The sequence below is a fragment of the Eschrichtius robustus genome, chromosome 9 (genome assembly GCF_028021215.1).
Source record: "Eschrichtius robustus isolate mEscRob2 chromosome 9, mEscRob2.pri, whole genome shotgun sequence".
Classification (NCBI taxonomy): Eukaryota; Metazoa; Chordata; class Mammalia; order Artiodactyla; family Eschrichtiidae; genus Eschrichtius; species Eschrichtius robustus.
This window is the reverse complement of record NC_090832.1, coordinates 116,634,400-116,660,509: the sequence shown is the minus strand read 5'-3', so window position 1 is coordinate 116,660,509 and position 26,110 is coordinate 116,634,400. Positions and strand designations below refer to the sequence as shown.

Genomic DNA, 26,110 nt, shown 5'->3' with positions numbered 1-26,110 from the left:
AAAGGCTACATACTGTATAATTCCATTTAAATAAAATATCAGATCCAGAGACAAATGTGGATTAGTGGTCACCAGGGGCTAAAGGAGGGGGAAGGGGCGTGATGCAAAGGGTTATAGGTTTCTTTGGGGGAAGATAAAAATGTTCTCGAATTACACAGCAGTGATGGTTGCACAACTAATGTGAATATGCTGAAAACCACTGAACTGTACAGTTGAACAAGGTGAATTTTATGGTATGTGAATTATAACTCAAATTTTAAAAAAACAGCGTTATGTCTTATTCCAGATTTTATCAGTGTAGTATGTAATACAAGCACAAAATTTTATTTCATTGTTTAAGATTTAGGTTGGTTTTCTCATGAACAGACTAGTTAATCTGAAATTCCTATATTTTCTATATTGATTTTACTTATTGGATAAGCTAACATTTCTTCCAGTAACATTTAAGATTGTGAAAATGTAGAATTACATAATAAATAAATTGACCTATGGTTCTGAAAAAACTCTGATATCAACAGTAATTAAGTTGGCTGGAGTGTCAGCTTAAACGTAATCCCAGTGATTAATTAGTTATACAGTGGATTTGCCTTTGGATGATGCAAAGCTTTATCTTCATTTTTGCAACTTTATAGGATACTGTGGGTTGTAAGGATGTTTTATTTTTATTTATTTAGTTATTTTAAAGTTTTTTAAATTGAAGTATAGTTAATCTACAATGTTTCAGGTATACAGTAAAGTGATTCAGTTATACATATATATGTATATATATATTCTTTTTCAGATTCTTTTCCATTATAGGTTATTATAAGATATTGAATATAGTTCCCTGTGCTATACAGTAGGTCCTTGTTGTTTATCTATTTTATATATAGTAGTGTGTATATGTTAATCCCAAATTCCTAATTTATCTCTCCCCTGCCCTTTCCCCTTTGGTAACCGTAAGTTTGTTTTCTAGGTCTGTGGGTCTATTTCTGTTTTGCAAATGTTTCATTTGTATCTCTTTTTTTAGATTCCACATACAAGTGATATCATATGATATTTGCCTTTCTATGTCTGACTTACTTCACTTAGTATGATCATCTCTGGGTCCATCCCTGTTGCTGCAAATGGCATTATTTCATTCTTTTTCATGGCTGAGTAATATTCCATTGTGTACACGTACCACCTCTTCTTTACCCATTCGTCTGTCTGTGGATGGGCATTCAGCTTGCTTCCATGTCTTGGCTACTGTAAATAATCCTGCAATGAACACTGGGGTGCATGTATCCTTTTGAATTATGGTTTTCTCCAGATACATGCCCAGGAGTGGGATTGCTGGATCATATGGTAGTTACTATTTTTAGTTTTTTTAAGGAGCCTCCATACTGTTCTCCAGAGTGGCTGCACCAATTTACATTCCCACCAACAGTGCAGGAGGGTTTCCTTTGCTCTACACCCTCTCCAGCATTCATTATTTGTAGATTTTAAAATGATGGCCATTCTGACTGGTGTGAGGTGGCACCTCATTGCAGTTTTGATTTGCAGGTCTCTAATAATTAGCAAAGAATGATTGCGGAGCATCTTTTCATGTGCCTGCTGGACATCTGTATGTCTGTATGTCTTCTGTGGAGAAATGTGTATTTAGGTCTTCTGCCCGTTTTTTGATTGGGTTGTTTGTAGGATGTTTTCTTATGTCTGCTGTAACTTGCTAGGCTGCTTCATTGCTTTGCATATGACAGACAGCCTGTTATGCTCAGTTATCTACCTCCAAGTTTTCTCTACAGAATAGAAGCTTACGTTAAAAGTTGCAGTTAATGTGGATGGTTCATTCTAAACTAGAGAAAAGTGACAAAAATATGTGACATATTCAAGGTAGTAGATGTGTTTTTATTTATCAAAGGAAAAGAAGGAAATTGTTTCTTACCGCAAAATACCTGGAATATGAATGAGGAGAGTAAAAGACAAGACTTGGGTGAACACATTAAATTGTCAAAGGTTTGAGGAAAAGTGAATTATTTACCTGGTTTATTGTAGTTTTAAACAGCAAGTCTAAAGAGCAAAAAAATAGAACTTTGACTAACTATCTCTATTTGATGGAAATATTCATAATATAATAGGGAAGATCTATGAGTCATTTACTGAAAAATATTACATTAATGCAAGATTAGAATTTAGTTTTCTGTTAAAATGACTAATTGATCTTAAATATCTAGCTGAGAACAAATTTTATTTAATCAGGGAGGGCCAGCTTACCATTAAGTGACAAGAGTTGTACTTCATACGTAGACCACACACCTACAAAGGCTGCACAGAGAACCAGTCTAGTATTTGTTCCATGGCTTACAGGGTCCTGGAACTACAGGTAATGAAGAAGGTCATATCCTGAACTTCAGCAGAATTTGGGGGACCTCATATTGGTAGGTGCTGCAAGGAAAGCCTGGTGGTGATATTGCTTTGGCCCAATTATAAATTACACATATGACTTGGTGTGACGAAACTCACCATAATATGGCAAAGGTGGGAGGATAATCTATACGCACTGAATCAAATCAATTATGTCATCAGTATCAAGATACAGCATTCTTTTATGGATTTTTAAGAAAGAAAAATGCTGCTAATTAAACCATGTCATGCCATCAATTGTAAAATACATATGGATTTCATATATGATAAAGTACAGACCAGTGTGCATTGTAGAATCAATGAAATGATGGTAATAGACAGTGTAGAAACTCATTTCAAACAAGAATTTTTTTTAAAGATTGATAAAATAAAATTGAAATATCATGAGCTCATGTTCCCTAAAATAGACAAAAAAGACTTTGTATTACCCATAGACATGCAAGGGATCAATCATATAAGCAATCAAATCTGCACCTTTAGTTGCCAGATTTTGGTTCCTTATTCTAATGTAAGGTGGCCGGCATGAAATTTTGGAATAGAATGAAAAAATATGGGCCCGAAATATCTTCTCATCTTCAGAAAGTAAGGATGCTTTCAGGAAAGGCCTAGGAGGTACTATGTAAAGACGATTCCCACTCTTAAATTAATGACAAATTTAGCTTAAAAACAATTATAATCAATTTCTATATCTTCAACACACCAAAAGAACATAGAGGCCTGTCATGATTCCACAGTAAGCCTAAAAAGGGACAAGTAATTTAAGGCGTATTAAAAGATGGTTGTAATACACACAAATTCACTACACTGTTTACAAAAAATGCTAGAAGTCAACTCAAATTATTTGAGTCCTACACTTTAGTTTGGATCAATACACAAGTTACTAATCACAAATGGTCAATACAAAAGGAACTTGCTGATCAAGAGACCATCCCCAGGAATCTAGCTCATAATTTCCAGGAGTTAAAATTCTGGGCCTGTTGACTGATAACCAAGATGGCATCAAATTTCCTAAGCACATCTAGTGGACCTATTTTGATAGCAGGCATCACTTAGAACCAAGGGGATGTACTCGAGTTAGACCACTATTTGTATTCGATCCCTTCAAACGGCCAGACCTTTAGAAGTAGTTGTCCCTGTGTAATTATTGAATTTCACCTGCACACAACTGTGGCTTTACATATGAGGCTGTAAGTACTCTTCATATTGAGGACTTACATATTGTTAATTTATTCCTACTTATTCAGTTTATTTCTAATTCATTTTTCTACTTAGTTTAATTAGGTATTAGGTTTATTCCTAGGTATTTCATGTTTCTGATTATACTGTATTGATGTATTTTATAAATTTCATGTCCTAATGTTTGTTGCTGGTACATAAAAATACAACTGATTTTTATATACTGACCTTGCATCTAGTGACTGCTAAATTCGCTTATTAATTCTAATAATTTTGTGGCAGATTCTTTTGAGTTTTTTATATGTGCAATCATATAGACTGTGAATAATGACAGTCTACGTCCTTCATTTATAATCTTTATTGCTTTTATTTATTTTTCCTTGCTCTACTGCCACACTGCCAGGTCCAACACTGGCTAGGACCATCCAAATAATGTTGAGCAGAGGTTGTGAAAGTGGCTTCAGTGAACTCAGGGGAAAGTGTTCAGTATTTCCCTATGAAGTATGATGCTTGTTGTAAGGTTATGGTAGATTACCTTTATCATTTTAAGAAAATTCTCTTTTTAGTTCACTAACATATTTTATCATATACGTGTAATGAACTTTATTACAATTTTTTCTGTGTCTACTGTGATCATGAGAGGATCAGAGGATTTCTTTCTTTCCTTCTACAATGAATTACATAGAGATAATGTTAAGCCAGTCTCTCACTTACAGAACAAAACTGTTGTCTTCATAATGTATTCTCATTCTCTCTCTCGAAATTTCTCTGTCTCATAGAGATGGATAGAGACAGACAGACCGACAGATAGATTGCCCTGTGACACAGACCGGAAGCCTCCCTTTAACCAGACGCTGCAGGCAGCACTGGCCTGCGGTGCCCGAGATCATGTCCAGCCTGGCTGGGTCCCGACCCACAGGGGCTCTCCAGGGAGGCCCCACCAAGGTCGACCAAACCCCCGATGTTCAAAGATGCCCAAAAATCCCACAGATGGAATTTTACAAAGTGATCTCTTTCTCTATCTGGATTCAATTGGCTAAAATTTTGCTTGAGGCCTTTTGTCTATTTTAATGAGAGATTTTGGCCTATAATTTTCCTGTCTTCTCCTTATCAAATTTATCAAGTAGAGGCTTGACTCACAGAGAGAGTTTGGAAGTATTTCTCCTTTTTACTCTCTGGAAATATCGGGTCAGACTAAGAGCATTTATTCTTTAAATTTTTGGAACAACTTACCAGTGAATACACCTGGGTCAGCAGTTTTCCTTGTGGGGAGGTTGAAAACAATTATAGGATCATCTTTAAACACAGATATAGGACTCCTCCATGTTTTCATTCCTTCTTATGTTAGTTTTAGTAAGCTGTGCTTTTCAAGGAATTTGTAGATTTCACCTAAGTCAGGGTTAGGTAAATTTATTTTGTAAAGTATCAAATAGTAAATATTTTAGGCTTTGTGGGCCAAACAGTCTCACCTTTGTTATTGTAGTGGGAAAAGAGCCACAGATGATATATAAACAAATGGGCACAGATGTGTCCTAATAAACCTTTATTCACAAAAGCAGGCAGTGGGCCAGATTTGGCCTGTTGGTCAGTTTGCTGACCTTGATCTCAGGTATAAAACTTACTTGCATAAAATTGTTCCTATCATTTAAATATTTGGTCACCTGCACTGATACCTCCCGTTTTCATTCCATGATATCGGTAATAAGCATTTAGTCCGTTTACATTTGAGGCAATTACTGATACGGCCAGAGTTAAGTCGACCATTGGCTGTTTATTTTTAATGATCACATCCGTTTGTCCTTTCACCTCTCCTTTTTACCTAGCTAGATTAGTTAGGCATATTTTCCTACACTATTAAGATCTGAGTTGTACATTCTTCTAGTATTTGTTTGTGGCTACTCTCAAGATGAAAGTATGCACCTTATCAGAATTTTCCTTAAGTTAGAAATGTTACCACTTTTAGATAATGCACGAACTTTACAGCAGCTTGATTCCTTCACTCCCCTCCCACCTTTCACGTAGGTATTTTATAGGTGTTACTTGTACACGTCTTAACTACCACTGGGTACTGTTGTTGTTACTATTATTATTACTAACTCTCCCTGGTTGTTGTTGTTATTACTACTATTATTACTAACTCTCCCCCGTATGTTGTTGTTGTTATTACTGTTATTATTACTAACTCTCTCTGGTTGTTGTTGTTATTACTGTTATTATTACTAACTCACCCCAGTATGTTATTGTTGTTACTGTTATTATTACTAACTCTCCCCAGTATGTTGTTGTTGTTATTACTGTTATTATTACTAACTCTCTCTGGTTGTTATTGTTGTTACTGTTATTATTACTAACTCTCCCCAGTATGTTGTTGTTGTTACTGTTATTATTACTAACTCTCCCCAGTATGTTGTTGTTGTTACTGTTATTATTACTAACTCTCTCTGGTTGTTATTGTTGTTACTGTTATTATTACTAACTCTCCCCAGTATGTTGTTGTTGTTACTGTTATTATTACTAACTCTCTCTGGTTGTTATTGTTGTTACTGTTATTATTACTAACTCTCCCCAGTATGTTGTTGTTGTTACTGTTATTATTACTAACTCTCCCCAGTATGTTGTTGTTGTTACTGTTATTATTACTAACTCTCCCTGGTGTTCTCTATTCCTTCCTCCAGCTTAGAGCTTCCAACTGGGGACGTTTTCTCCTAATATGAAGAGCAGGTCCGCTGGTGATGATTTCTTAGCTGTTTCATTCATGTATCCGTGCACTGTCTGAAGGCTATTTTTGCTGGGTAACACATACTAAGCATAAACAGTGGGTTGGATGTTTTTATTTTTTCTTGTGGCATTCTTTCCTTTGGTCATTCCATTGGTTTGGGGCTTTGATAACATCTGTTGAAATTTCAGCCAAAATCTTACTGTTGCTTCCCTGAAGATAATCTCTTCTTTTCCCCCTAGGATTCTTTTAAGAAAAGTTTTTTTCTTTAGTTTTCAGTACTCTGATCATGATATTGCTAGATTTGTTTTTTTCTTCATATATCTTTGGAATTTGAAAGGTCTTTGGATTTATAAAGTCAGAAAGTTCGCAGCCAGCCCTTCAGGATTCAAGTATTGTTTCTGCACTTCCTCTCCTTCTGGGACTTGGTTACACACTCAGACCTTTCCATCACATCTCACATCTGTCCTGTTCTCCTGAAACTTCTCTTCTTTCTCTTGTGTCAATTTATATACCTTCCACTGACCAGCTCACTAAAAAATTCTCTGTTCTGCTGTTTCTAATATGCCATTAATTAATTAATTAAACCCACCTCTTAAATGTGTTGTTAGGGTTTTTTTTTTTTTTTTTGGTATTTTTTAGTTTTAGAATTATTGCTCAATTTATAAAAATGGATTCCAGGTCTCTGCTGAAAGCATCCATTCTCCTTTGTTTGCTAGAACATATTAATCATGGATATTTTAAGGTCCCTCTCTGATAACTCTATTGTTAGTTTTTAGTTGGTTGGTCCTCTTTTTATTAATTTAAAAGTTTTAGCTTGCCTTGTAAATTTAAATTAGATGCCAGACATTGTGGGTGAAAACCTACCTATAGAGGCTCTGGATGATATTATTTTCCTCCAACAAGGGTGAAATTGCTTTTGGTTGGCAGAGAGAATGAATCCTGTTCCTGTTCAGAGCTGGGCTTGAAGGTCTGCCCTTACTCGTAGCGTGTGGTAGTGTGTGACGCTTATTCCCAGTTTGGTGCTTCTGGAATTTGTCCAGGACACCAAAGTGTTTCCCACACGCTTGAAGTGGATGGGCCTCTCCCAGCACCCGGCAGCTGCTGGAAGGTCTGCTCAGAAGTTCATCTTCCAGCTGGGGCTGTTTGGTTAATTTCTCGGTTAATTTCTGCGCCTGCACAGCCCAGCAGTCAACAAATTAGGGGAATCTGTAGCAAATTTCGGGACCCTCCACTCACAGTTTCCAGCTTCTTTGTCAGTTCCTGACATTTATTTTGGAGAACTCTACATTATATTCAGTAGCTGAATAAGTCAGTGTCTCCTCTTGGTATTTCTCCTCATTTTAGTCCAGATTTCACTGAATTTGAAGGCTTTTTTCTATAGTTTATAATTTAAGGATGTAGTTGTCTCCTAGTTTCATAGTAGATGCAATTTTCAGTCTTTTTCTTACAAAATCTGGGTAATTTTCAGTTGGCAACTAGAGAGGAATAAAAACATCTGTCCTCTGTAATCTTCAGTTCTGTGATCATGAGTTCTATGTAGGAAGTAAAATCAATACAATTGATGACTGATTTGAACACAAATTCTCAATGTGAGTAATAAGCTCCCAAAGGTGTTCATTGGCTCTTGGTGGAGGTGAGAGGGATAAAACGATCTCAGATAATACTATGGGTGTGGTCCTCTAAGGGGCCACAGTGTACAAACACAGAGTACCTGTGAGGTTAAAATGTCATGTGGGGAGGGCTTTAGGGAAAGAGCGTCCAAAAGTCTCCTTGGGGGTTGATAACGGTACAAAGATTGAGAAACAAAGCATTAGGAGGAGGGTTGGGGAGAGTTAAAACTAGGGCAGCTTCCAGCTTTTGACTTGGGAACTAAGTGGATAATGGGGTAGAAAAAATGTAATTACTCTGTTTAAATATTAAATAAGTCAATAATTTGTTTATTATGTATTCTAAGAAATGTTTAGGGGCCTTAGTGACTACAAATGATGAGTTAAACATATATCCATGTATTTCCAGTCTACCATAAATTCAGTTAAATATATATGCGTACACACACACACACACACACGGTTCAACAAAAGCTGGTGTACAACATTCAGTAAATAGTGAAACACTAGAAAGTCATCTCTCAAAAGGGAACCCTCCTATATTGTTGGTGGGAATGTAAACTGGTGCAGCCACTATGGAGAACAGCATGGAGGTTCCTCAAAAAACTAAAATAGAATTACCATATGACCCAGCAATCCCATTCCTGGCCATATGTCTGGGGAAAACCATAATTCGAAAAGATACATGCACCCCAATGTTCACAGCAGCACTATTTACAATAGCCAAGACATGGAAGCAACCTAAATGTCTATCAACAGAGGAATGGATAAAGAAGATGTGGTACATATATACAATGGAATATTACTCAGCCATAAAAAGGAACGAAATTGTGCCATTTGCAGCAACATGGATGCAACTAGAGATGATCATACTAAGTGAAGTAAGACAGAGAAAGACAAATATCATATGGTATCACTTATATGTGGAATCTAAAAAAATGATACAAACAAACTTATTTACAAAACAGAAAGACTCACAGACATAGAAAACAAACTTATGGTTACCAAAGGGGAAAGGGGGCGGGGGAGGGATATATTAGGAGTTTGGGATTAACATATACACACTACTATATGTAAAATAGATAACCAACAAGGACCTACTGTATAGCACAGGGAACTATACTCAATATCTTGTAATAACCTATAATGGAAAAGAATCTGAAAAGAATATATATATATATATATGTACAACTGAATCACTTTGCTGTACACTTGACACATTGCAAATCAACTATACTTCAGTAAAACATATATAAAAAAAACTCTCATATCATTTCTGAACCATAAAATAGTATAAATGAGTCACAAAATTATAAACTCATAAAGCTGAAGACAGACACACACAAGTGATTTCTTGATGTAACTGCTGTTTTAGTTTACAAAGGAGAAAAGAAGACCACTAATTATGTTGGATGATTCAGATAACTTAGAAAACATTTCCACTAATTATAGGAAACTAGCATATAAGGCTTTTTGAGAATCCTTCAAGGTCTAGGGTTTTGATTTACTGCACTGGGTATGTACTATGTATTCATTCAGCGAGTGTTGATTTATACAAATTTGGTTATTGTGTCTATGCTTTAAGATGGCCTAGGTGAAATCAATGTAATCATATTTTAAAATGAATAAAGAACTGTAGCTCTAAATGATTATTTTCTTAAAATAATGATAATGTAAAAAAGCCTTTAAAGTTTTTACTATATTGTTTTAAATGTAACAGTTGCCAAGAGTAGCAGCTACACATCTGTTAGCTATGCATGCCGAAGCAATGAGTTTGAAAATAAAATATATTCCTTTGGCTAGTTTGTATCATACTGTGTAAAGCTAATGTGCTACAAAGCAATCCCAAGTACTTCTTCTACTTCATACATCAAGTTTATGATTCATAAACAAAGTACACAGTAGGAAAATAGACCAATTAAGCTCAATACAGACCAAAGAGTCTGCAAGTTTTCTTCTTCTTTGAAATTGAGTTTTTTTCTTAATGTATTATACCAAAGACTTGCTACACAATACACAAACCATTGGCCAAATTATGGTATTATCTGAATTCAAAATACTTAATAGCTAAAGAATTAGTACCAGATCTCATATTTTCATTTTTTTCCTGCAAATCATAGCACCAGAATTTATTGTGCCACATTTGGTTTACAATATGCTTTTAAGGCAGCAATACTTCCTCTTTATTTTTTAATAATATATTTCATAGGTCTTGAATTAATAAAACAAATACTAGTAAAATTGCTCTCGTGGAAGGATAAAGCCCTGAGCCCTGCTATCTAAGTCTCCTCCTCACCCTTTAGTTCTTCTCCTGTTTCAAACATGTACATGGCAATCTGCAGACAGTAATGTTCTTTAGAACACCAACAGTCCAAGGGCATGACTCCAACAACCTTCGCGTTAATGAAATGGAACTTCTCCGGGCCAATACATATTCATCCAGCTCATCATAAATCACAGCCAAGTGGAAAAATTAAATATTAACAATCAAAATCCAGATTTTGAAAGGTGTTGTGTCATACCCTAGGTAGTCATCTGGCCTGTGAGACATGTAAGGATAACTTTTAAAAGTACAAAGTAACTCCTTTAATCCTTAGCATCTTGTATGCAGTAACTGAGTTATAATCATACAGCATAACTACCCTTCCAGAGCATCTGACATACACTATCGTTTTATTCTCACACAGTCCTGTGAGGCAGGCGTGGCAGGTAGGATTCTCATTTCTCAGATGACTATTCACATAATAAAATATATATATATATACATATATATATATATTCACTTAAAACCACAGAGCTAGGGATCATGTCTGGTTTGCTTTGCATCATACAGTTGGTATCAACTATCCTACCTCCATATAATAGGCATCCAATAAATGACTGGTGAATGGGTGAATGAGTGAATGAATAACTAAATAGGAAAATAAGTTCTACAGAAGCTGTGTACTTGGTGAAGGTCTCAGTATTGGTTAGTGATAGTATCAAAGCAGATATAGACAGATAGACTGATAGCTGGATATATAGATAGATGATAGAGAGATAGATAGATAGATAGATAGTAGCTAGATGATAGATGGATATAGATAGATGATAGACGATAGATATATATAGATGATAGATAGGTGATAGACAGATGATAGATAGTGGCAGCATATATTTTCAGTTCTTTATTTACTTCTGCATATATAATCTATTTATTACTTTATTTCCTACTAACTAATCATATTAATTTTCCCTTTTCCACACCCTCCTGCATCCCTCAACTTCCTCACACTTGATCTGGCTACGTTCCCCAATGTCCTTTTTCGTATCTGAGATTCACACCTGACCACTTCCTGGAACTAGAAACTTAATTCACATAAAAGATATAACTAACTACAGACTAAACTAATGCTGTAAGTGTGATACTACAACTAAATCATTTTTATTATTTAATATGTGGGAAACATATCACTAAAATTAGACATTTAGCCTGTATTTTATATCACTAAAGTAAATGTAAATAGTAAGAGTCTTTTATAGCTTTATCTTTTATACGTTTTGATAAAATCAAATCAAGAATTTATGCACAGATACAGAAACATAGTTTGGGCAGATTTAGTTTAGAGTTTTAGAAGGAAATAATACCTGACAGTGTTTTGAAAATAAGGGTAAATCTCTTTGCAGTGATTTGATCGATAATGACCGATCAGAGCTCCCTTCCGAATCCCGGTTTCACAATGACATGGTAGGTTCTGTGGGCACGTTTCCATCCACTCTGAGCAGAGCCTGACACTAGAGGGTCCGTCAACCCTGTCCCACTCTAAAGGGGGCAACACGGAAGATGCAGGATGACAGAGGCAGCCAAAGGCCGTAGAGAACTCTGCCCAGAAGAGTGATCTTTCCTAAGGGTCTGTAAAACACAGCCTTCCAGAGAATTCTTGAATCTGGATAAGGCCTCCTCCTCACGACTGTTCTCAGTTGTCATACATAACACCTCTTTATACATGTCTACTCCGATCATAAACATATAAGATCTAGATGACCTGCCGTCCCCATCGGCTTCGCGTCCCCGTTTCCAGCAGGGTTTTCTCCACACCTTAAATTTGCACTTCAGACCGAGGATCTCAGTGGCTGTTACCAGGCTTCTGTCCTGGGTTACACAGGATGCAGCTGACAAAGGGAGGGGCAGCCTCGATTGGCTGGGCTCTGGATGGACTGAAGTCTACGTGATCTCTCACGGCAGTCAGGCGTTTGGAGCAGGGAAGGCTCACTTCAGTATTTCCTAGAGCCTATGAAAACAACTGGACATCTGCACAAACTCACTTACATCTGGGGTTTCTCAGCATCACTCACTGCAGAGTAGGGACCTCAGAGGAAGGAGGACAATTGGACAAAACCCTCCTGAAGAGCCAAAGCTCTAGCATTTGTCAGATTTCACGTCTGTCCATATGGATGTTGGGATGGGAAACTTTCTAAATATGCCCCGGGCTTCACAGGTCTTAACATTGAAGTCATTTTAGCATTGAATTTACTTTTTTTATTTCTGCCTTTAAAAACTTCACTACTTTTAAAAGATAGGTGTGCAGAGTGAAAAAGAAAAATAACAACAAATCTATGAGCTTTAAGATAAGAAAGACCTAGATTCTATTGACAGCATCATTATTTGCTGTTTATGGCCCTGGACAATTTCTTCAAGTCTCAGATATCTCATTTTCTCATTTATAAAATAAACAGAAACATCTACTTTGTTGGACGATGGGGAATCATCTTTGTAAACTACCTTCAACTGTAAAATAAATAGTAGCTCCCCGTATTACTATTCCAAGCCTCATTACCTTACTGTCCTTGAAATTCTAATAACTGTGGTGCAGTGGTCATTCTTCTAGGTGTAGCAAAATGGTTTTGTATCAATCTATAGAATGTGAAGGCCTGATATTAAAGGTTTGGGGTTTTTTGTTGTTTTGATTTGTTTGTTTGTTTGCTTGTCAGCATCCTGCACTGGCCATGCTCCCCAGGTACACTGCCACCGTTTGAATAAAGGGGCCCCCGGTATCCGTCGTGCCCAGCTTCATGTGCTTGGTGTCCTGTCACCTTGGCCACAGCGGACTGAACCGAAGATTGGCATCTGAGTCCAAAGCAGCCTCTAAGGACCTCTTTATTCCAGGATCACTAACCGCTCCCTTAATCTATGGCCCACCTGGGCTCCCTCCTTAAATTCCACCACCACCCCCCCCCGCCCCGCCCGCCCCAGAATCTCTGCCTGCCTCCGGGCTGTAATCTACCTTTGCCCCCATGTCATTTATCCGTTCCCAGCTTCCCTTTCTCCTCACCATTCAAGGGGCCTTTCTCTGCTGGAGCTCCCTCTTTCCTTCCTTCCTCCCTCCCTTCTTCCCTTGGTTCATTCGTTCATTCGTTCCTTTCTTCCTTCCTTCCCTTATTTCCTGGTCCTCAGCTCCTTCCACCTCCCCCCCCGCCCATTCCCATCACTTTTCCTCCTGTGCCTTAGATCTCACCACCACTTCAAGATGCAATTCTCTTTTCCCTGGCCTGGCATTTGCCCTCTAACTTGGGATAAGGTCCCTAGGGCCACAGTTCTTCTTGCTACAATTATTTATTTATTTATTTTGCTTTAAATATTATCCTTTTAAGCGAGTAAAGTTTTTAAAAATTAAGAAAATAGTAGCACATTAAATATGAGCTACTATTTCTAGCAAAGTGGTAGACGATATATTCTAAAAAATCCTTTCCCTCCCCAATACCCAGAAATGATGGGAAAATGACAACAAATACCTGTTAAAATACAAACCTAAGTCCACAAGAAAGAAAGGCAAATCTCTGTGGCCTAAAGACCAAGAGGGGACTGAAAACAGATTGCTAAGTGAGTTATGAATGTCTTGGGAGGTTTTGCAGATGAGAAATTTAGAGCCTTGGGTCCAGGGTCAGAGGGGACTTAGAACTGAAATCCCTGCATGAGCCAAGACCCGTGGAGAGCAAGGGACAATGTGGGTCTGGGTCTAAGTCCTAAGGGATCTTCACTGGTGGCATTGATTTGCATAAATAAATAAACAAATAATTTAAAAAAATACAATGCATATATTTCAGGAAGTTGGAGAATGCTCCCCAAATGAAGATCTAAGATGCAAGAAAAATGGTTAGCAAAGAAAGTAGAAAATATGTGGGTTACTCTAAAGCATTAAAAAAAATAACATCCAATAATGGGAGAAAGAAAACAATATATAATTAAAACACTGGACAAAAAATATGCAAATGGTGGATGGTAAAGGAGCTAAAGTGTACTAGAGTCATTTTTTTCCTCTGGGGGCAGTAGAAGTAATTATTAACTTTTAGATTTATTACTTAACGAAATATATATTCTCGAAACACTAAATTAGGCATTAAAATCATAGAAATAATATAATTTCCAGAATAATAGAGAAAGAAATGAAATAAAAACAATTTGATTCAAAACTAATCAGCAAAGAGGAAAAAATAGAATAATAAATATTGAAAATATAAAACAAGATAGTAGAAAGAATTCCAAATATATAAGAAATCAAAATAAATGTAAATGCATTAGTTAGCCAATTAAATGATACAGATTGTCAAGCTAGAAGGAAAAAAAAATCTAAATCCAGTTCTATGATGGTTACAAGAGGTATAACTCACACATAACTCATAACCTTTAACAGAAAGATTAAAAATAAAAGGATGTGAAAAGTTAGATTGAACACTAGTTTAAAATTTGTCATGTAAGACAAAATAGACTTTAAAGCAAAAAAATATTATTAGAGATAAAGAGATTCACTACATAAAAATAAAGGGGTTAAATCACAGGGCTCTCAATTCTAGCTCTACTGCTTACTGCCAAGTAAAGTTAATAGGTTGCTTCATTTTATTTTATTTACAAAATGAGATTATTAACTGTTACACTCCTGGGCTGTTACAGCACTCATGATATTGTGGCCTGTATATATGTGTTACGCAGTCATGGCAAAATATGAAAGTGACATGTGAAATAGGTGAAGTTGGGGAAGCACTGGTTTTGAGTGAAAGGATATCGTATCCATTTCAAATAATAGGATAATTACTACAGAAATATGAAGATTTTCCTGAAGAACCGGTATTTAACGTTGATAACCAGAGTTCATGCCTGGTGACCATTAACCTGTCCACATAATACTGCCAGACTTATAATCAGCAGTCAGTTCTCCAACGTGCAGATATAAACACATAAACACAGAAGATAAATAGAAACTTAAGAATCTGTTAGAAAATTCCCATTTTATATGTCTTGGCATAAAAACATAGTAACAATTTGATGGCCTCTCAAAACCGTCACCCTGCTATTTGATAGCTAATAGAGCACAGAGCATGCTTCACATAGCTGGTCTATGTGGTAATTAGAGTACATCAAAGACAAAAGGGTGGCATAAGTGGCCCTTGAGGAAGCCCTCCTATGCCGTGGAAATTACAGAGCATTGAAGCAGAGTCAGTCAGTGTCTTAGCAAAGGAGTGGGTCTCTTACACCCGAGCCTAGCCTGAATCCGAAGCTGGTACTTCTGGACATCGGTCATAGCCCCAGTGTGAATGCACTGCTCCTGGCCTCTGTGTCGAAAGCCAAGATCACAGCTACAAGCATATCCTGTACCATGAACAGGAACTGGAAGCCCAAAGTTGAAATTATTTTCTCTTTGAAAACTATTCTTAGGGAATAAATTGGTTGTATTTGAAAGCTGCTTTAATATTGCCAATTCACTTTAGGATTTATCACCTATGTTATTTTCCTTGCACTTAAAAGATGTATAAAGTTTATACCTTTCTAATAATCTATTACACTGAAGATGTGCTGTTAGCAGTACGTAAGTTATCGATCATTTCTTGTATATTGTGGGGAAAATAATAATTAAGCAGGGAGAATTATGTTCTTATTTTATTTAAAAATGGAATATTAAATTAAATGTGTAACTTCTTTTAGGATAATTAAATCAAGTTGGAAAGTTGTACTCACTTATACACAATCGGTTATGATTTAGACAATATCACAAATAGACTAACATGTATTACAAGTAAACTTATTAATATGGTTTGGTTTTGAGCTTTCAAAGATTTTATTTCAGCTTGACTAAGATACGATTTTACACCCTCTTCCAAACACACACTAAGGCTTATTTTTCTCGTTAAAGAAAAGTTCCTAATTATCATTATCTACAGTTTCCATTGAACATGCTCTTTAAAATCTTTTAAATGTTAAAAATGATCTAATTTAATCCTAAGAGAAGAAATAAAGCTACAGGGAGATAGATTTCTACAAATAACAAAAAGTTACGACGTACTTTAAAACTCCATGTGTAGAGTAGTTATTTTTTCCCAATAGACAGACCTTGTCTCTAAGATCTAATTACAAATGATCATTTCAACAAATAACTCCCATCTTCATAAGATATCCTGGGTTTCTATTAAATTTTGAAAACTTTATTATAACTGACCATTTTAATTGTCTATTATACAGGAAGCATTTCTCTAATATTCTGCTGACGTTCCCAGAATTTAACTAAACATATCTTAGTAAATCTAAAGTGAATTGACAGAGTAGAACAGTAAGAAGAGAGCAGGTTGGAGCTGTTCAAACTGGACCAGCGCTGCTTCCCTTTAAAATGTCGTCTTAAAGGTTTGCAAGGAACGCCCTCACCAGGAGAATCTCCTCACCTGCCCCAAGAGCTCTAACTGGCTACTCTAAGGACTGTCGTGTTAATTATAGTCATAGGTCAAGAGTATTTTGTTTATGTTACGGATGTGGCGCGGTATAACAATTCAGATGCGTGGCACATTCAGTCATATGGTATACTAATAAGTATGGTTTAGTAATTTTACCATAAAGGTAGAGTGTTTTTAAAGGGCACATGGCACAGTCTTTCCATCTCTCTACAGCTTTAATCTAGTCACAGGGAATAATAATAGTCCACTCATCAGTCTTGGACAATTAAAACGAAGAAATGCCATAAAAGAAGCCACTAGAAGATCGCCAAAATATATTTCCTTTCTTGGATATTCAGTATCCAGCATCTTTCACTGTGGTCCAGTTTGTTCTCTCCTAATCATCAAATCTCCATGTCATTTTCCTCTTTCTTTTTAGTACTTTTGTAGATCTCAGTAGACTTTGTTTTTCTATAGTACAACAGGCGAGCATGCAAAATTGTGTGGTTAGCTCTAAGAATTCCCTCTTGGTCACTCTTGACTATATTCCATGTCAGTAGGCATAACAATTAATAAGTATATAAAATGAAAGCTTCATTTGGTATTCTGAGCTGTTAATTGCTCAAATGATTTTGCAGTTAAGTATTTTTCAAATGCCATCACAAAAAATCCAGATTCTTTTTAAATGGTATCCTGTATTCCCTTGCTGAGTTGAAGAACTATCGTGAAATAAAGGGCACTTGAGATTTTCTGTAATATTTTTCAAGCATAATTGCAATAATAAGATTGATTTTCTGGAAGATATTAACCTAGGCACTCATTCTCTATCACAATTTAAATATCAAAGAGTTTAACCTACAATGTTTTAAAATCCCCCAATAAATATAAGCATATTTCCTTCAGTATATGCTAATTATTATGCCTAGTGACATCAGCTGCCAGATTTAAGTAAATTTACGGTTGCAAGATTAATATTTGTGTATAGAAGACAACTTCTCTTAAAAAGCTCTCAAGTCTTTCAAACTATGAATGTAGAAAAAGATAACTGCTTTTGAAAATACTCTTTCAAAAGGAGATAATAAAAAGACCAAAAACTATTTGCATCAAAATTCACTTAGATATAGAAAGGCAACCTTGTAGATCAAGGCAAACCTTTGTCACAAACGTGAATGCTGCTGGGAAATTGTTGCTTTTGACAGAACTTCTAAAATTGTATAACATCTGAGAGCAATTATAGGATTACGCTTGCATTTGCTTTTATAGCTTGATTTTGTATAAAACATCTGAAATTTGTCTGCCTGGAAAGAAATGGTTATATGATAAAGACGAAAAAAAAATCAGAGCTATGTCATGAAAATTCAGCCTCTTTTTGAGGTGAACATCTTCTTTGATGTTAAAAAAAGCATAGAGAACTCAAAAACTCAACATATTCCTTCTGGGTTTCTAGTATATGTGCATTTTTATCATGAATTATGCCATCTCTACTAATATACTTTGCATATTTTGTGTTTGGATAAGAAAACATTCTTCGAGGAATATTTAAGCCAATACGAAATTAAAATTGTAACTCACATGCAGAACAAATCTGAAAAACTAGGAACTTTAAATCTTTATTGGTGTTTATTATTTTGAAGTATTAAGTGTTGATTTTGTCCTGTAAGAATCATCCTAGAAATTACTGAGATTTTAAGTAGTTTTAATCTGTGACAACAATTTTAGAATAACTTTTAATTCTTTATATCTACAAAAGGTCAATTACCCTAATATAAACATTATAGTGTATGTTTTTCTACTGTAGTTCCCTGTATACAGAAACTGTGAAAACATGAAGTATGTTTTAGGCTATTTTGAATGAAGCATTTAGAATGCATCTGGGGGGAGAGATGCCCTTTTTCAATTCACACAGAAACATATGGTTTAGCTGGTCCATCCCCAAGTGGTCAAGGTATTTTTTGCCTAATCATTATCTCAAACACAAAAGATTCAGAATATGGCCCATGAGTTCCTAATATCCTGAAAATGATCTTTTAGAGATTGATCATCCAAATATATTTGTATTTTTCAACCTATACACATCTTATATGTGCTTAATTTTATTCGTCCCCCAAACAGGCTTTTTAAAGCTTTCTTTACAGCCTTTTGTCTCTTAGGCAGAAGGATGCTGATTATCTAAAACAGAATTTCCCAAACTTCACTCAAAAGCTATGCAACCCATTAATGGATGTCCCTGTGAAACAGGCATTCCAGAATGAAATAGCTTTGGTATGTGCTGGAATAAGCAAAGATAAACAAGTTGTTACAAGAGAGAACTTCTCAAAATGTTAAGAACAATAGTGTGTACTATGAATCGTTAACAGGAAAGTGTAGCAAGCAGTGTTTGGGAAACACTGGCCTATATATCATACTGTGCAGACCACTGCTCATTTCAGATGTGCTTATCTTGACATTTTCTTGGTTCATAGCATACTTGGATAGAAGGAGTCAAAACCATACGTGGTATTTTAAGGGCCTACATACTACGGTTCTATATGATACGGATAAGATCAAGTCAGTGGTTTCTCCCTATGGTCCTTCAGGAAGACAGTGGACACCTGGCTGACTTTTAGGTACTGAGCACTGCCTTCAGGGGATGCTACAGTGTCCTCTAAATCCTTTTAATGACTTCCAGATGAAAACCCATCCAAGGCAATGCATAGTAAAACATTTCCTGTGTCACAGGAAGATGTGAGTGAAGACATATACCTCTGAACAACACGGGTTTGAACTGCGTGGATCTGCTTATATGGGGATTTTTTCAGTAAATATAGTACTTATATTTTCATTCCATAGATCTTTAAATTAACTGCGTGTGGGGAAAATTTTGTGTTCAGTTAGAGATCACAATATGTGGAATCAAAAGAACTAGGGTTTGAGTCTTGATTCTATCCTAACCGTTGTTCAAGGGTCAGCTGTGCAGGGGATCAGGATATAAAAACAGGTTTCAAACTCTTAAACAGATTATAATCTCCTTGAGTATGCGGCCTAGATATTATACTTTCATGAAGTCTTGGAAAATAATAGCCTTTACGCTTGATAGGAACTCAAAAGTTTGCTGGTACCTATTATGAAATGTAAATACATCTATTATTATATTGATCACATTTTTCATCTTTTATCCATGAACTTGAATAAATAAAATTTTAAAACCTATGCAGGTGTTAGTTACTAAAAAAAAAAAAAACAGAAATGCAAAGCAGTACTATATTGAGAAAAATCATTATTCATAGTGTTACAAGAATTGGGAATATTTAAAGCTGAAGAGCCTGCAACCTTTTGATGTCATTTTTATTTTTCATCACAAACCCTCCTCTCAGGTTTCTACCATGGGGCTGATGGTGGACCCAAAGTAACTCTGTGTGTGTGTGTGTGTGTGTGTGTGTGTGTCGGGGGGGTGTACATGTGTGTCCGTGCACCTGTGAGGATACTTAGGGGGAAGGACATACATGAAAAGATGTAAGAAGGAAGACCTGCCCCTCCCATAGCTCATCTTACCCTCTTTGTTCCTCCTAAGTGTTCTAAGGAATCAAACATGCACCACATATAAAGAATCCCTGATCTAAAGTATGGGACTGCAGGAAAATACTTCTTCACATTAGCTTCAGGGGAAACTTGTTTAGCCATTAGCTTAACTGACTGCATTTACATAATCCACTTACATAAAAATAACTGAGCTCAAATGTGCTCTAAACCACAGAGAAGGGAAAGGGAAGCCGGAAACAGAGAAATGCCCTCAGAAAATGGATTTGTCATTAAGAAATTTATTTGCACCCTTCCTAGGTCTACTCCATCCCCACCACCTTCAATACATAATAAATGTTATATGAATCAAGGAGGCAAAAAATCTTCTGTCTTCTGCTTCTTGTCATGATTTAGTTATAGTGAGTATTATCTGATACACTAGCATTTTCCCGCAGAGTAACCTTGGCTCCAATCACTACCATGAAGTTCTTTCTCCTCCTTTGTATAAAACCATAGTCCCTTGTTGTTGAGCCCCCTAAAATTCCTCTGTTCTTTGCTTTCTTCCTCAAAAATCATACAGCCAAATTTTTCCTGAAGATGAATTTCTGAAGAACCTATTCTCCTGAAATTTCAAGAGAATGACAGTGGACCCACATATTATTCTCACAGTTGGTTGGTAACATGAATTCTGTTAATTAGTCATACTTTACAGCACAGGACTCAGGGTACATGGCTCTATTGTGAACATAAAATTACTTCAAGATTTACGGTTTTGTAATTATTTAGTAAATTGTTTTTAGTGATTAAAAGTGAAAAAAGTCTTTGTTTAAGCCCTATTTATCAATATTCTTGCTTAACTGAATAGGTTTTGAAACATAATATCTTAATAATATTTCAATAGAAAGGAATCGATTATAATCATTTTTACCCCTCTATCCTAGCAGCTCAATATGGCTACATTCCTTAGCTCTTTCATTCTTTCTTAAATTTTAGAGAACTTAATATCCTGTTAGGACCAGATGCTGAGAATATTCAAAATAGAGATAAAACGTTCTCTTAATGTCTTGATCGATCGGAATTGCTCCTGTAGAATCTCAGTGTGGCATTGTTAATTAACTGTAAGATAATTGGTCTCAGTTTGCTTCAACATGGGAGCTAGGTGCAGAGAAATCCAGGAAGAGGGAATGCCCCAGGATACATCATCAAAATGTGCCATCATAAAAGGCTTTCGGAATATTAGGAAGATAGTTGCTCCTGTTTTGAACATTTATATTTCTTGGGCCTCTCATCAACCCCAAAATGCCTTCAATGAAACTTCTACTTCTGGAAACTAGTCAAGAACAAATATAAAACATGCCTTGTCCATACTGAGTCTGCTGTACTGAAAATGGCGCCAGATTCCTGAGGTCTTTTCCCTTTCGGCAGGTTTATTTGCCTTGTGAGAACCAAGATAACTGTCGGTGATTTAAACAAACTTCATGCAAACTTCTTACATCTCCCCTACTGTAAAAGAGGGGTGTGTATTTTGTTATCACACCCACCTGAAGGCGGACCAACTGCTCTGTGATTGAAGGCGAGATCAGCACACTACAGCCTAGGGGAAAATGCAGCTCGCTCTCTGTTGTTCTGCAAATAAAACTTTATTGCAATAGGACTGTGTTCACTTGTTTGCAGAGCTTCTGCACCTCAGTGGCAATGTAGAGCGTCGAGACAGAGATCGTCCTGCAGAGCCTGAAATACTCACTATGGGGCCCTTTACAGAGAGAGCTTTCTGACACTGGACTAAAGAATGCTTTGTGGATTTAATCACTTCAGAAGGAATTTTAGAGCAACCTCTAAAATATGACTCTGGTTACAGCCCCATCTTATAGTAAGCACCAAAGAGTCCAGGCAACGTTACACAACGGTGAATCAACGCTGGACTCGCTCTAGTCCCAGTAGCTTCAATGAAATGTTTTTGCTACTTACTTGACCTAACCCCTGTCTGAGTGAGAACACTCAGGAAGCGCGGTGCAGTTTTACCCGGTTTGTACACACGGTGGCATCCACTCACCTGGTCCTGCCCCGGGGCCGCTCAGATTGCTCGGACAGGAAGCTGGTGCTGCTGGTCCTGGAGATGGCAGACACGTCGCTGACGTCACTGTCTGAGGATCTGGCGGAGACGCTGTCGCAGCTTCGGTACTGATCTGTATGTACGTTATACTAAGGATGGAGAACAAGAGAGCGTGAGCTCTGTCATCGGAGGCTGGCAAACAGAGACACACATGGTGAGGCTAACGGCTACTCAGCCCACATCAAGCAAAAGTGCACTTTCGCAAACATAGGTGTGGAGTCTAGAAGAACTCAAACGCTAGCGTGATACGTGGGTTCCAGTATCACAACCCGGCCCGCTTCGAATGGTAAGGAGTGGTTTATAAGGACTGAATCGTAAAATGAGAGGGTCAATGCTTGGGTGGAAAATTCATTGGATAAATGATTTGCACATACTTAAGACCTCAAAATTGTATTATTTATTTTTTCTAGTACATCAGTTCCTCTTTCCTTGCCTGGGTTTTCGTCACTGCCTACAGATTCTACTCACCTTCTACTCTATCCATGGGGTACACTGCTTCCATCTGTCTGTGCTTCTTGAGTCTAAAACTTATATTCAATTTACCTACACACTTTCCCTATTCTAAGACATCACATTCTCTCAAATGTAACCAAAAAACACATCTCTCTGCAAAAAAGCACTGACATGAAAGCAGAAGGATTGAGGCAAAGACTGGACTTTGACTTTCTTGCTATTATGGCTTAATTAGTTATTTTCAGGTTTAAACTATCAACTAAGTGTTGAAAGTAAAAACTGGATTCCTATTAAAGTTTCAAGATACACTATATCTCATATTTAAATGTGTCTTTATATTTGTCTTTAGTATTCATTACCTGAGGTCTTAGAAATCATTAGGTAAAAGATGAAAACTTGTGAAGGTTTCAAAGCAGTTAATCTACTCTTTTTTTCTACTTCACTCTCTTAGTGCAAAGAATCACACAGTGAAGAGCTTTATACAGTCTATATTTTTATTTTTATATGTGTGTTTTAATCATAATAAATAGTACAGTTATATAAGTATCTACAACTTTAAAATAACAAATATATACTTGATTTTCTATTGGTAGGTACTGGAAGGTAAGATAATATAACTTCTTATATAAAATAAAAAGAACACATAACTAAAGGGACACATGACCAAACAATGGGTATTTAAGTTTCTTATCAAGCAATTCACTTTTGCATTTATGTTCTAAGGTGTGAAAATATCAAATGTTTGCTAAACTTGTAGAAAAACTCATCCATCCTCTCTGCTCCATAGCAAATGAGTTTTAATATATCTAAAATAATCCAAACACTCCATTTCTAAAAATTTGTATAAACAATTGTCTTGCTAAAGAATACTAAATAAAATGGTGCTAAATTGTAGATCTGTATATACAAAAAGAACTATAAGACAATAATACTTTTTAAAAACTTCTAGAGAAAGGATCATGCTTATTTAATAATCTTTCAAGTGCTAGTAGTTCAGGCCTAAGGTATTTAAATGTTAGTTTTAATTTTTCATCTCTCATGTGTATGTTTTGGGCAAAGAATTTCACATCAAGCATGAAAACAATTTCAAATTCATAGAATATCTATAAAATTATCTTTCCAAAGAATTTCTTCATAATTGCATGATCTGTTTTTGAAAGCCATATGCTTCATTATAATCCAAAAGGATGTGCATATATGCTATTATGTTCAGAACTGAGCTATTTATATAACTTCATGTATGATTTAAAATTAATATGGTTTATGATAAAGTAACATGATAATGTTTTACCACTAAATTCTTTCCTATCTGATAGTATGGTGCTGACTGACAGGATTCATTTCAATAAGAGCTGTTTTTTATTTACAGAATAGATGTAAAAAATATGCTCACATAGTGGAATCTGAATTTAATTCTGTTAGTGGGGTACAAACATATTTCCTATATTACTTGTTTCTGAAACTATTTTGCTAAGTAAATATGTTATGTGATTATTATAATGTCTCCAAACATTGAAATGATAGCTTGTCCATGAGAGAATATGAATGAATTGGTTTCTAATACAATAAAAATTTACCCAGCTGTAAGAGATTTTCTGGCATGGCGTGATCCCAGCACAAATTCTCCCCTTATTTGGCAAATGCCAATCATAAGCAGTGTAGACTATAGCATAAGAGCATGTGAGTGTGCACGGAATTATTTCTCCAACTAAACAAATCCTCCTTTTCTATAAATCATGTCTTCTCCTCCTTTTTGTCTATAGACTTTTGCTATTCCAGCCAAGAGATTTTAAAAGATTGTTTGTCATATTAAAAATCTTTTATATTGGGGTAAAGAATAATCCACCATTCTGACACCATGTCACAGTTTTCTTCACATTGGTTATTTGAAGGAACAGAAAGGCTTTTATACTCACTTTATACTACTGTATCTACTTATTTTCAAAATCTGTTAAAAGTTTAAATAATCACTTTGCCTTTTCATCAAGCATGATTCTTTACATTTCCTATTTAACAATTAACTATTTTAATGCAAATACGTTAATTATATTTTGAGAAATGTAGCCTCCTCAGGAGAAATTTACACTGATCACATAGCAGGGAAATTTGTCCTTGACATGAGGGGAAGCTCTAATAACAGGGCTGTTATTTTCATAAGTAATAATAAACTCTTGGCAGCTGCCTACAAAAACCATCACGTCAATCCTGCCTGCTGTTCCTGGGTTACAGAAACACAAGTGCTCTTTAAAATGTGAGGCCTACATGCAAATTCACTCTCCAGTTATGAATTTTACTCCATCACCAAGGCATGCGACTCTGTCTAACATCAGTGAACAACCAGCACAGTGTCACATTTCAGAGATACGAAGTTTTGTGTTTTCTCAAAAGCCAAGTTAGTGCTAACTCCTTACTCAGGATGGAATTAGGTTCATTTAATACTTTAAAGGAGATGCCAGGTTTGAAACATCTTAGGAATTATACTACGTGTGTCTGGTAATTCTTTGCCCTGAAGAAAATCTAGTTCTGTTGGTGTTTGGTTATAAATATTTTGAAAGCGGTTAACCAATTTCTAATTTGGCAGAATGTCAACTAAGGTGCACTGCTTCATCCAAAATGCCAAATGAATTAAAACACTAAAAATAAGTCAATAAAGGAATAAAGTTCACAATGTAATGTATATTAAATTTATGAAAATACTGGTTCTCAACTATATAAATAAAAATAGATCTTTGTAAAGTAAATTGTAAAAAGGTTGAGATAAAAGGATAAATTTAAGAAAGAAAAAAATGCGAGAGGTTTAACTGGAATTGCTACTGTAAACTATTTAAAAATTTTATTGTAAGCATTAGGAATCTTAGAATTGTAGAGAGTACTTACCTTTTACTTAACATATAAAATTAAAAATAAGCTAATTATTTGTTATTTTACCTTATATATTTTTCCTGCCCTATAGTCTTATGTTTTTAAAGATACCATATCTTTGATCTCACACTTATCAATATAATTTATAATAATTTTATTTATGTAATATAGTAGTATCAATGTATGCAGTAAGAGCAATAGTAATATATTTGAAAGTAATGGGTTTTTTAATATTTAAATGCAATGAGAGAGGAAAAGGAAAAGAATGCCTGTGCAAATAAGGAAGGAATGATAGAATATGATAATTTAACTGCATGCAAATCAAAAGCCATAGAAGAACCTCTGAATCAAACTGGAGTCATGTGTACATTTCAGTGATGTCAGAAGAGGAACGAAGGGGATCTAAGTTCCAGATCAGGAGTTGGTGGGCTCACCACTCCCTAGAAAGGCTTTGTTAATGTTGGGAAAGCGCCTCCTTTCTTCTGAGGGGGCCTCAGTTTTCATGAATTTGGTAAATAAGAGAGCTGGAATTGAAGATCATTTTGAGGTATTTTCAAGTTCTAAATTTCTACCCATCAGAGAATTTGGAATCTCCCAACCAAGATAATCCTACTTTTCATTTCG

The 26,110-nt window shown here is 35.8% G+C and overlaps 1 protein-coding gene across 11 annotated transcripts in view; it reads right to left on the bottom strand.

The window, feature by feature from the left end:
* RIMS1 (regulating synaptic membrane exocytosis 1) overlaps positions 1-26,110 on the bottom strand; it is a 467,913-nt gene that overhangs the window by 70,767 nt on the left and 371,036 nt on the right. The window contains exon 25 of one of the 11 annotated variants that reach the window (XM_068551600.1): positions 22,112-22,260. The exons of the other annotated variants lie outside the window; for them this stretch is intronic. Within the exon in view, the coding sequence (XP_068407701.1) occupies positions 22,112-22,260 (149 nt within the window). The remainder of the gene's footprint in view (positions 1-22,111; positions 22,261-26,110) is intronic. 11 annotated transcript variants of the gene reach the window in all.